Below are 13,863 nucleotides of genomic sequence, written 5' to 3' on the forward strand. Positions count from 1 at the left end.
CTATATTTTATCCCAATAGAGATTTCTGGTAATCTGGATTACCAGAAAAAAAAGGGGGGGGAGGAAAGGAAGTTTTGCAAGAGTAGACTTTTGTAAATTTTTAGTGTTGTAACAAGAAAAAACAAAATGGTTGGTGATTATGTGGCAACAGGAAGCCTTCTTGAGCTTACAAAAGTGTCTGCATTCTTACCAGGTAAGGACAACACAGTACCATTATCTTAATACAAAAAGGATCATTCCATGTACCTATTAGTTTGAAGAAAAATACAGGTTAATACAGATAGATCAAAAAGCTTTTAAGGTTCATGTAGACATCTCCAACACCTCACTTTCACCACAAAGATATGATCTCGGTAACATTTATGTTAAGACAAAGAGCTAAACAATTTGGGCAAATTCCATACTGTTCATAAAGCCTACAAGCCTAGCCTCTCTAGAAAGCTGATTTTTTTTTCTTTCTTTTTTTTTTTTTTTTGGCATTCGTTCCTTTTCAATATAGAAGGGAAACAAAGGATTAGAAGCCACTTCTCATCTCATTATATGTTCTGGGAGGTTAGGGCCTGGCCTCAAAATTCAAAGAGATGACCTTCTATTACTCACTGTAAAAGGCTGTATCCAAAGCTAACAGTACAGCACTTCTATCATAACTACCTATAATATTAAAGATATATCTATGATAGCCACAAATATATAACTTACCCTGCTCCAAATTTGCTGAAATCTCTTTTAGATTGCAGAGTATATACAGTCAAACCAAGAATTACTGCAGTAGTCAGTATAAAAGCTTGTAGAATGATATATACATCATAGAAAGTAACTGTAAAATTAAAAAACACTGATTAAAAATACATATAAACATACACAATATAAAAAAGCTTTTTCTGGGATTTAGTTTCAATGCTTTATTTTCTCCTGTACTACTTGACAATAAAAACAATTATGAAAAGATTCCTTATTCAGCCTTGAATATTGATTGGTACAGTAAAACCAAACCCATAATGCAATAAATAGGCTCCAAAATCTTCATTCATACAAAATAAGGAGGTCACATTATTATCAAGTCAAAGAAATGACTGGAAAGATATGACACAGCCAGCCAGTGAGAAGTTTCTGGGATATGCCATAACAGTTCTCACCCAATCCCTGTTCCAGCTGCGGTTTATCACCACCTGTAGTGATTACCCACTATGACTTAGATATCAGTAGGGATGATTCTGGCTCCTGTGGCTGGCTGGGAAAGCCTGGATGGTATGCAGTTATTCTAGCAATCACTTGGTTAACTGCACCCAGTCCATCAGCCCAAATCAATGAAATTAGGCAAGAAAAGTATTGGGGCTGTCTGGTGTTACCTGACATTCACCGACCCTGCAGAGAACAGAAAACCACTATCTGCTTTCTATCCAAATCCGCGTTACCTTGGAGTACATTACTGGGGTTTTATTGAATATATACCAAATTCTCTCTCATAATTTTAGAATGACCTTCTGGATTGACTATGGCTGTTGCAATATAACTGTTTAACATTTTAAGAGAACGATAAGTTATAACCTCTTTAAAAGAAGTCCTTTGAACCCAAAACCATTTAGTAATTTTTAATTTTTTAGGGACTAATTATCCAAGTTCTTTCTATTCCTAAATGCCACATTATTGGAATTTCTCTATTTATGCTGTTACAGGATTAGGAAAGTGAACACAGAAAAGATAAAACGTGAAATTACTTTTGCTTCTTGTCAGTAATTTTGGTTTAAAATTAGATGGAAAAGATATTATAATTAATGAGGAAAGTGATGTTCTCAGATCACCCCATCTATGTATTTCTACCTCCAATTCCTATAACCCTGAAATAAATAAATCCTACATATCTCACAAATGGTAGGAGCTGGGGAGGGCTGAGATGGAATTGATAATAACATTAATAGTAAGTAACATTAATAGATAACAATGCTAACAATATGTAAATATTAATACTTCATCCTACATTAAGAAATTTCAATCCTGTTTATTTTAGTAGTTACTATTATTTACTTACATTCTAATTTGTTTATAAAAGGAAGAAGTGATGACCAAAGAATACGTAGATTCAATAAAACTGGCACAGAAAGGTTAAAAAGCACTGACAAAATTGGATGAGATAAACATATTAGCCATAAATATTAACAGTTTACTGTTATTGAGAGTAACAGTTAATGTTACCCTGTTTGATACCCCAGATTAATTATTTTGAGACCATTACAATTTTTATTGTTAATAAATCATGGCATTTTTTACTGGAGGCATTACGTAGGGTACATCAAGTAATTAGACTCTTCCTTTCAAACACATATTTAACACCAAATACAAAACAGAAATTACTCATTTCTTGTAGAGCCAATTTGATAATATATGAGGAAATAACAATAAAGCACAGTTCAAAGTAGGCAATTCAAGAGTGAGCTTGTGATGAAAATATATGGTTCAATATATATGGTATCAGCTTCTCTACGATCACTTTAAGTTAGGAAAAAGATTAGCTATGGTTGTCTTATTTTTATAAATGCATAAACACAAATGAATATTTTTGTCCATTCCTATTGTTTTTCTAATTCTTTTCCTCTAAGCTCAGTTGAACTATATAAAGTATAAACATTTAATTTTTGCTTATATTAGAAATTTTTTAACGTATGCCATATTTTTAAAATGACATTCCATGACATTAAGCTTTAGCTCCAAATACCTTTTTACCCAGAATACTTATCCACATTATAAAGTAACTGTAGCATATAGAAGCACAATTATGGCTTACCAACAGCGGCCACACTCAGAGCTTCCAACAGTGTCTAAGAAAAAGAAATTAAAATTACATAAATGCACATAAAATGTATACTATGTCATGTACATGTTCTAATTTCTAGGAGTTCAATGTGATTCCATATACATGATCTCATTTTAGCTTCATGACAGCCTTGTGCAGTACGTGACAAATAATAAGCCCACTGTAATGAAAATGAGACCTCAATGTATTGAATGAGAATATTTAGCTTCTAATTGTGATCCCAGCACTCAAACTCTAAATTTTTTCTATCTGTAACAGGAAGATTATAGAAATAATACAGAAAATTAGTTTTCTCACTGTATAATGTAAATAAAAATGAAATTGCATATCATGTGCACATTTATAAAAACTATCTCACACAAACAGGAATATTAAATATTGATATTGAATTACTAATGATTAATTTAATATTAAATATTTAGGTAGTACTTTGGTGTGGCAGTCTTAAAACTGTCTCCCAATATTCAATCTCTCTTTCATCCCAAGAAACAGAATTTTTACCTGGACAAATAGCTGCTCAGATTAAACATTACATTTTTCAGTATCCCTTGCAGCTAGATTTGGCCACAGGACTATATTCTAGCAGAGATGTGCACAACTTTTAAAAGCAAAGAGGCTTGCTCTCCCCTTTCTCTTTTTATGTTTTTAAAATAATTGGATGGCATGTGGATGTGTTAGTGAGCATCTTATACCATGCAACACTTTAAAAAAGTCCACCATAGCAGGTGCCTAGGCCCCTGACAACTTCACTAGTCATTAAATATCACTGACATGAAAGAGAAATAAACCATTGTTTAAGCCATTGTTACTTTGTCATTGTTTAAGCCATGTCACAAGTAGCTGAACTCATACCCTAAATAAAAGATTTAGGGATATTGAGCTTTATCCTCTAGCTTCTCTTTCCTCCTGATTAGATATCTTTATTTTGTTTTATATGCTTACTCTAGTTAGAGTTTATCAACCATCTGAGAGACCATATCATAAAAGCAAAGCCAGAAGTAACAGCAGTGGCTATATAATCATAATCATGCAGAAGCATTCCCTATAAAACTCCCCTACCTGAAATCAACAAATCATCAGAACCAGAGCAAAAATGGTATTAAAAATGGTACAGAGATGTGGAGGCAATAAAGGCACTGCCAAATTTGTTATAATGTTGTTAGTAGTGTCAGGGAAGTGGTAGCAAACGATGACAAATATTTTTGGGGGGCAATATGATTATACTACATCCTTGATATTTGTGACATGATTTTAGGTAAGAAATCCTACCCCATACATACTAAAGTATCTGAAGGAAAAAGAACAGTATAAGCAGGAGAAAAGATAAGACTAGGAAAACAATACCATTACAAAATGCCCCCTTTTAAATGTGTGTATACACACTCATGCACACAAGCATACATACATGCCTCATAAGGCGAGGTAAGCTCCACCTCCTTATTTTGGTGGAGTAGGACAAAATAATCTAGAATCAGAGGTCTCTGAGTAAATGAGGAATGCATTTTACATAGTTCCTTATTTGTTAAACCATTCTTAGCTATGGGCATGATCAATAGTTGTAGCAGTAAGTGACCATCTTGCCCATAGCATTTGATGCTTTTCTAGTGGGTCTTCTCCCCACTGGGCAAAAGTTGGTCCATACCATTTTCCCACAAAGAAATCAATCATAGTATTTCTAAAAGGAGGCTGGCTATATGTAGAGCTGAAGAGGAACTCCATATCATGCTGCTTCATTTTGTACTTCCTCTTTCTCTCTTAGGACACAGATGACTAGGACAGAAGTTAGCATCTAACCCAGGGGCTGCCCACCCATATATTGGCTAACAACCTACAATGTGATCTGTTAATTAGCTGTGCCAATCAGATTCTTCCTCACATAGGAATCTAAACTCATGAGAATGAAGCAATAGTAGCAGGAGCTAAAGCTAAAAGGTTAATGAACCACATGAGGCCCACAATGAGCCGTGTAAAAAACAAAGATAGTAAAGGAGAGAAAACTATGTGTAAGGACAGCTGTGAGGTAGAAAGAGATGTAATGGATGAAGGGTGAAGAGACCACAAATTCTTGCTATTAAATTCTCTATAATAGCATCATTTCTAGAATCTTCCTCTAGTTCCTTTTATTCTTGAAGCCTGGTGGGTTTGGGTTGCTGGATTCCTAAGCTCTTATATCTTTAAAATAAATTCGCTGCTACTTGAGATAACCTGGGTTTAGGGTTTTGATACCTGAAAAACAGACCAGCCAAAGATTTAAATGAATAACCTTCCCTATAACTGAAATTTCCAAAGTCATGAGCTTTTCTTTCATCATATTAACGTAAATTTATCAGAATTCATAAGCTTTCTTTGAAGTATTTTAATCTGATAATTAGCATTTAAATCTTATTTGACCATAAATATTCTTGATATTATCAGTTTGAAATGTTCTGAAGCCAATTTTTAGGTCAGAACCCAAATCATATTGGATATGAGAATGGGAAAAATAATTTTAAAAATATGTAACTTTAGCCTTACCAACGCATTCTGGTCATATTCGAAGATTGAGTTTTTATAGGTAGTAGTCTGGGTTTTAATATTCACAGATATCTCAACAAATGACTTAAACTTGAGTTCCCCCAACTATGATTTTGAAACAGTTAGTAAAGCACATCAGTTGGAAAAAAAAGGTCCTTTAAAAGAATAAAGTCATAAGATAAAAATAACACCGAGGAGTTAATCATAAAGATTTCAACTTAAGGCCTATGAAATTAAGGCCACAATATAATTTTTTCCCAAGAAAATCACAGAATATTAGGGGTATAAAGTATTACGGGGATAATCTACTTTAATATTTTCATTTTACATTGGCTACAGAAAGGCTAAATGCCCTGCCAAATGTCACATAACCAGACAGTGGCAAAGCCAGGTCATGTGATTCCAATTCATTATTTTTTCCACTATATCATAATATTGACAGCAAAAAATTCGCAAAGTTTAAAAATTCTTACAGACTAGGAGATTTCAAGTGCTTTTTTAAATATTCAAATTTTTTAAAAACATTAATTCTGCTACTCATGTATATATGCATTCAATTAAATAAATAAATTTAAAACTCAGGAATAAATGTTAAAGGAACAGATATTGTCAAAATACTCACAAATCCAAAAAGCAGGTACAGGTTAAGGGGATGCTTATATCTATTTAAAGTCAATGCTGGAATGAAACCCAAAGATCCAACTGCAAACACCAAAAGTAAGGCAGGACTGAAAGACAAAATTAAAAGCAGTTTCAAGTTTTAAAATAGCATAAATAGTATTATCCAATTTAATAAAATGTGTCTATTGTATGGATTTATGAAAGTACAGAAAAATAAAATTAAAAGGAGCCACATCAAACTGTCAAATTATTTTTCCGTCTGAGAAATTTGAGGAGTGTGAGGTGGGCAGGAACAGCAAGACAAAGAGCTCACAATGAATGGGGAAGACTTCTCTTTACTTGGTGAACTTATATCATATTTGAATAATTTTGGCAATTAGCATGCTGCTTTTTTTAAAATACAATAAAGAAAGGCTATTAAATAATAAACAAATTTTATACCTAACTACTTTTTTAGGGTATTCACTGTACCTGTAATTTCAATTAAAGAACTTTGCCCCAAATAGCAAACTAATAATTCAAGATTCCCCTTCGGCAGGGAGAAAGAGGATAGAAATTGTCTACTCCTAAGAAAATACTTATTTCTTATTTTTCTTTTCCTTTAATATAAAGAATCTGTATTACTTTTAGCCATGGAAATAATTGTTTTGAAGGTCATATCTTAAACAAACTGGATGAATCATATGGAGCTACTTTCAAAACATTTCAGTGAAATCATCCTAGTCATGAGCCAACACTAAGGTAAATTAAACACATATTTATTAAGTACCCTTATTTTTCAAGCACTCTCTTAGGCTTTGGAGACAGGACATAAATCTGATAAAAGTAAAATAATTAAGACTTAAAAAAACTGCACATAGTAAAAATTCTTACTACTCCAAGAGATAAGGGTTTAACCCTTACAAAACTGTAAGCTAAAGCGTTCAGAGGTAAATACTATGTTGTAGAACATATTCCTTATCAAAACAAAACTAATCTTATTTACAAGAGTTAATAATAAAACTTTTTACATTGTAACACCAAAAGTTAACAGAAAAAAAGACCTTTGCTTATAATATGCCGTTTTGATCATATGCCGTGGCTGAAAATGATTCAGAATCATCTTACCTTCCATGTACAAATGTCCGTATAGACTCAAAGTATAAAAAAAATGCAGATGTCACTGTAGTTAAGAGAACTTGAAAAGAAAGGATGCTGTAGACTTTTCTTAGAAAGGCTAAAAGAGAAAAAAAAAATACACATGACTATTAAACATTTACCATAGAACAGCAAGATCAAATTTCTTCTTAGAAATATTAAATTTTTATATGTGTTCTTTCTTAAATCTTAATCCAAATAATGTAGTCTATAACTAAAACTTAAAAAAAGAAAATGCTTCCTAAGAAATAAAAATTTGTAAGTGGTAACTATCCTCCAAGAAGCATGAACTTAAAAAAAATTAAATTAATGCATCAGAATATAAATGTTTTCATCAAAATAAAAAAGTACTGAATGCATGTTTGAAACAGCAACATACAACAAAACAAAGATTAAAAACAACATTTTCAAACAATTCTATCTTGAAACTGAAATGTAGGCATAGAAAGCATATGGTTACATGTAAACTTATTACACGTAAATTTATAAAGAAATCTTAATTTCCATGTAGTATAAATTTTCCCTTTAAAAGGCAAACAATATATAAACTTACTTTCACTCACCTATTTATTTCTCTTATAGTACCTCTGACTCTAGTTTCTGTACAATAAGAAATTCTTACTTTTAGAATATTTTATCAACATCCATAAATTAACTCCAAGGAAGACTTTAATAAAAGTCTTCCAATACACAAATAATATAAATAATACACTGAACATCCAACTCACGAGTTTCAGAAATAAAACATTAACACTTCTTACCTCCTCTATGTAAACATACAGACAATAACATCCTTCTCCCCTCACCCCCTTAACTAACTGCTAATTATCTTTAAAGATTCAGCCTTTCTCACTTCTCCAATCTGAATTAAATGTTCTTCCTCAAGTTCCCAAGGGACCCTAAATATACTTCTAATCACTTTATTTTATAATTGATAAGCCTTCTTGTCCTTCACTCCCATTCAACTACTAAGACTAAAAGTTCTCTAATATGAAACATGTCTTATTCACATTCATACCACTAGCACCCAGCCAAATAAATTTATATCGAATTAATGAAAGGTAAATTTAGCCAGTTAGGGAAAAGGAAGACTACATACCAGAGTGTTAATAATGGTTTTCTTCGGGCAGTATGGCTGAGGACAATTTTCATGTTCGGCTCTTTGCGGAGCTATGTTTTTTTATATATCACCAATAAATATTACTTTTGTAATAAAAAAACATTTTATAGATACCTGTGCTAAGGCAATAAATTCATCATAAAACTAATCCTTATGCAGATATTCCAGATAACTGCTTTTTCTATACTCTTTAAAAATGAGACCTTAAATCAAATCCCAGGAAAAAGCAGTATTTGACACTGATTTTGAATAATATAAAAAGTGGCAAAGGATATACACAGACAGATAACAGGGGGAAATAGAGTATTGACTATGAAAAGAAAATAAGCCCAAGAGCAATCTTTTGATTTTTTTTTTTTTTGAGTTCTGATTTCTCTCCTCCTTGACATCTCAAACCAAACAGCCAAAACAGGAACTCTTCACTTCTATCCAAATCTGTCCTTTTCTCAGTCTTCTCATCAGTAACCAGCATGAACATCCACCAAGCTAAAAATGTAAGCGTCATCTCTGATTACCCTCCCTCTTCGCAAACTACCACCAACTACCATGGCTTCTACTTGCAAAGTAGAACATATGCACCTCTTTTGTCCATCTGTTACCTTTTCTAGTCAAAAACTATGTGATCTTGCACCTGGACTATTAGATTAGCCTAAATGGTCTCCATGCTTTCACTCTTGTCCTACCTAATTCATTTTCCACAGACAGAGCTGTCAGAGTGATCTTTTTGTGAAATAAACCATATCCTGTGACTTTTAATGGTTTCCCTCACACTTAGAATACAATTTAAAAGCTTTTATGGGGGTCTACAAGGCCCTGCATGTTATAGAACCTTTCCAACTTCATCTCATACCACTCTTTCTTTTCCTCACATCCTTTGCCCACACTAGCCACCTTTTCTGTTCTCCAAATGCCAAATCTTTCCTGCTTCTGGACCTTTGCCCTCTGCCTAGAATGCCCTTATCCTTCTTTCTGTGGAATGGTGATTTAAAATATGTCTACGATTTTTGACATTCAAGTGACTCACTTCTAAAAAAAGAATCAGGCGGAAGTAGCAGTGTGTATTTTATCTAATGAACTGAACCTTAGTAAGAATCACAGAAGACCCACGAAGTTTTTAAAATAATTTTATTGGCAAAAATACCACCAAATTATGCTTGTCGTACTACTGGGTGTTGGGTATGTAGGTATAATTTGTCTCCTTTTAGTTCCAAAGTCTTCAAGAGGGCCTCGGCTTGCATGTAGAAGAAAAATAGTAATAATTTGTGGACAGAGGGAAGACTGTGGTGGCTTAAAATATGACTACCTTCAAAAGATGGAGACTAAACCCCTCCCCTTGAGTGTGGGCTGCTTAGTGACTGGCTTCTAATAAACAGAATAAGGGAGATGTAATGGTGTGTGTGATTACCATGACAAGATTATAACAGGCACTGCAGCTTCCTCATTGCTCTCTCACTTGCTCTGGGGGAAGCCAGCCACCATATCATGAGGACACTCAATCAGCCCATGGAATGAGTCATGTGGCTAGGAACTGGGGCCTTCTGTGTACAGCGATAGCAGATCCTCCAGCCCAGTCAAGCCTTGAGCTGACTGCAGCCCAGCCCACATCTTGACTGGAATCTGTGAGCCAGACAGAACTACCTAGCTAAGCTACTTCCAGATTCCTGACTCAGACACTATGTGAGATAATAACTATTTGTTGTTTTAAGCTATTAAATTTTGAGGTAATATTTTATAAAGCAATAGATAACTAATACACCCGCTAGCTCCTTCTCATACTACATAACTGCCATCTCCTTTCCATGACCATTCTTTAAAATAGCTGCCACTTTAAACCCTAGGGTCTATTCTATCACTGTTTCTTTTCTTCAGAGAACTTATCACAGCTAGTAGTCTGTATGCTTAGCTCTTTAGAATCTGTCTCCCTCGCTCCCCCAAATGATAACTTTTGAGGACTAAAATATTGTCTGATCACTGCTATATCCTTAATATCAGTACAAAGCCCAGTAAAGTTTTGTAAATAAAGGAAAATGCTCATCTTTGCTCACATAGCTAAAGAAATGCAAATTAACACATGATAACATTTGTTACCTACCACACTATGGCCCATGGACTGAATCCAGTCCACCAATTGATTTTGTACGTAAAGTTTTACTGGGCACAGCCACACTCATTTATGTGTCTTCTACAGCTGCTTTTGCACTACAATGGCAGAGCTGAATAGCTGCGACAGAGATTTTCTTACCCCCATAAAGCTGAAAATATTTAATATTTGGCCCTTTGTAGAAAGTGTTTGCCAACCCCTGATCTACCAGACTGCCAACTATTAAAAAGCTTGATGATACTCAGAGTTGGTGACAGTACAAAAAAGGTACCCTCATATATTTTTTTGCTGGAAAGTCAAAGGTTCACTCTCTTTAGAGGGTAGTTGATGATATCAATCAAATTTAAAATATATGTACTCTTTTGACCCCATAATTTCACTTCTAAAAATGTACCCTAGAGCAATACTTGCAGAAATTCACAAAGATATGGATGGATGTTTCCTGAAGCACTATTTGAAGGAGTAAAAAGAAAGAAAAGTAACCTAAATAAAAAGAAAGAAAACAACCTAAATATCCATCAAAAGGGGATGATTAAATTAGTTATATTATGGAAGACCACTGCAATTAAAAAGAAATATATTAAGTGAAAATACAAAGTTGCAGAAATGTATAATATTAATCCCATTGATTATAACATGCTCCTGCCTCTATAAAATAGTATTTTAGTGTTTCAAAAATATACATAAAGCATACTACTAAAAGACTCCTTTAATAGACTATCATATATTACATATATATTATAACTAGTTATATAAACTAGCTTAATGGGCACTGTAAAAGTGCTCAGGGTAGACACTGTACTCAGAAATTCCCCCCAAAATTTTCTGTAGCTTCATGATTATTTTTCACCAACAAGCCTTGACATTTTTTTTTTCCATTTTTGAACACTCCTCTTTATTTTTTTTTTAATTTTTAATTAAGTTTATTGGGGTAACATTGGTTAATACAATTATATAATTTTCAGGTGTACATTATCATTTGACATCTGTATATTGTATTTACCACCCAAAGTCCAGTTTCCTTCAGCTACCATATATTTAATCCCCTTTACCCACTTCACCCTCCCCCTAAACCCTATATTTGACTCCCTTTACCCCGTCTACCTCTCCTGTCCTCCCCCTCCCCACTAGTAACCACTAGTCTATAGTCCATGTCTATGAGTCTCTATTTGTTTGACCTGCTCATTTGTTGCTTATCACCACATATAAGTGATAAAATGTGATTTTCTACTTTTTCTGTCTGGCTTATTTCGCTTAGCATCATTATCTCGAGGTCCATCCAGGTTGTCGCAAATGGCAGTATTTCATCTGTTCTTATGGCTGAGTAATATTCTATTGTATAAATGTACCACAGCTTCTTTTAGCCATTAATCATCTATCGTAGGACACTTCGGTTGCTTCCATGTCCTGGCCACTGTGAATAATTCTGCTATGAACATCAGTGTGCAAATATCTTTTCAGATATGGGTTTTCAAGTCGTTGGGGTAAATACCCAGTAGAGGGATTGCTGGATCATATGGTAGATCAATTCTTAGTTTTTTGAGGAACCTGTACACTGTTTTCCATAGTGGCTGTACCAATTTGCAGTCCCACCAGCAGTGTATGAGGGTTCCTTTTTCTCCACATCCTCTCCAACATTTGTTATTACTTGTTCTGTTGATTATAGCTACTCTAACAGGTGTGAGATGGTATCTCATTGCGGTTTTGATTTGCATTTCCCTGATAGCTAGCAATGTTGAGCATGTTTTCATATAATTGTTGGCCATTTATATGTCCTTTAGGGAGAAGTGTCTGTTCAGGTGCTCTGCCCATTTTTTGATTGGATCATTTGTATTTTTTTGTTGTTATTGAGTTGTATGAGTTCTCTGTATATTTTGGATATTAGGCCCTTAATCGAAAGTGTTGCTTGCAAATATATTTTCACATTCGGATGGTTGTCTCTTTACCTTGTTGACGGTTTCTTTTGCTGAGCAGAAGCTTTTTAGTTTGATGTAGTCCCATTCATTTATCTTAGCTCTTACTTTCCTTGCCTTTGAGGTCAAATTCATAAAATCCTCTTTAAGTCCAAGGTCCTTGAGTTTAGTTCCTATGTTTTCTTCTATGCATTTTATTGTTTCAGGTCTTATATTTAGGCCCTTAATCCATTTTGAGTTACTTCTGGTGTGTGGTGATAGATAACAGTCTAGTTTCATTCTTTTGCAGGTGTCTTTCCAGTTTTCACAGCACCATTTATTGAAGAGGCTTTCCTTTCTCCATTGTATGTTTTTGGCTTTTTTGTTGAAAATTATTTGCCCATGTAAATATGGGTTTACTTCTGGACTCTCAATCTGTTCCACTGGTCCGTGTGGCTGTTTTTCTGCCAATATCATGCCGTTTTGATTACTGAAGGCTTGACATTTTTTATATGTAATGTTCCAAAAGTATTTTCCAGAAAATGTACACATTACAAGCAGCTTAATTTGCTTTTAAAAAATATTAAGACGTTTTTATTTTACCTCTTAGTAAAGGACTAGAGAACCACTTTTTAATACTGATGTAGTCAGCTTACTCACCAGCCTAATTACCAGGGCTCCTAAGTAAAATGCTCCTGTGTAATTTAAATATTCATGATGAACAAATATTTATTGAATTTCTGGTATTTTGATCAGCATTGTTATAGTGATATGAGATATAGAGAAGTAAATCAAGTATAAGACTAATTCTTTAAAAATAGTCTATATATGCAGACATGTGGAAAGAGCATTCATTAGGGATTATGAAACCTGAATTGTGGTCCCCCAGCCTCATTGCAAATAACTGTTATTTTAGACAAGTGTTTTGAAACTTAGTTTTCTATAAAACATAGGTGTATATTACTTCAGTGATTGTAATTCCAGGAAACAGGACAATATTGTTAGTACAAAATTTTTTTAGCATTTTCAAATATCCAAACCCAGCCCTCCATTGAGATTCCACTTTCTTCTTGAAGCTTTCCTAGATTATTCCAGTTCACACACTCTCACTTCCTTCCCTAAACTCCCTCCAGACTTGGCACTTTAGAATTTAATCAAATTGCTATCACAGATTAGTTTGACTACTGGCCAACCTAACGCCTAAGGACAGCAACTGTGACTTCCAAAACTTTTATTTTCTTACTGCCTTTACATGCACTAAAAAGGGATTGCTTTCAACAAATGCAGGTTATTTATTAAATGTATATTAATAATTCAAATGTTTCCTTAATGGCAATAACTTAACTCAATGAGATCACTAATGAATGCTTTCTATTCCACCTCCACAGAAATTTAATTTCCTGCAATGGCTTCCATTTCCTATACTTGTCCTTCCCTGAAGGAACTCATTCTCTTTATCACTTCTGGAATCAGCAGAGACCTCCATCCTCCCTCTGGCATCTCTGAGATAGCCAGGAGTTCTTATCCACCCCCAGTACTTGCAGTACTGGTTCTTAATTACTCTAATGTATCACATTGTCACTGTCCACTTCATGATTGGATGGAATCTGAGAATGCCTTATTGCTTTAAAAAACATAAACTAAAAAGCTGAGTTTTAACACCAAT

The 13,863-nt window shown here is 34.0% G+C and overlaps 2 protein-coding genes across 2 annotated transcripts in view; one reads left to right on the forward strand and one right to left on the reverse strand.

The window, feature by feature from the left end:
• IRAK3 (interleukin 1 receptor associated kinase 3) overlaps positions 1–13,863 on the forward strand; it is an 80,413-nt gene that overhangs the window by 7,587 nt on the left and 58,963 nt on the right. The gene's annotated exons all lie outside the window — the stretch shown is intronic.
• The window catches only part of TMBIM4 (transmembrane BAX inhibitor motif containing 4), a 22,044-nt gene that overhangs the window by 4,839 nt on the left and 3,342 nt on the right, over positions 1–13,863 (reverse strand). Inside the window, exons 2-5 of the mRNA XM_011373806.2 lie at positions 7,055–7,163; positions 5,949–6,054; positions 2,783–2,816; positions 700–817 (exon numbers count right to left, since the gene is read on the reverse strand). Coding sequence (XP_011372108.1) covers positions 700–817; positions 2,783–2,816; positions 5,949–6,054; positions 7,055–7,163 — 367 coding nt within the window. The remainder of the gene's footprint in view (positions 1–699; positions 818–2,782; positions 2,817–5,948; positions 6,055–7,054; positions 7,164–13,863) is intronic.

The sequence above is a fragment of the Pteropus vampyrus genome, unplaced genomic scaffold (assembly GCF_000151845.1).
Source record: "Pteropus vampyrus isolate Shadow unplaced genomic scaffold, Pvam_2.0 Scaffold9, whole genome shotgun sequence".
Taxonomy (NCBI): domain Eukaryota; kingdom Metazoa; phylum Chordata; class Mammalia; order Chiroptera; family Pteropodidae; genus Pteropus; species Pteropus vampyrus.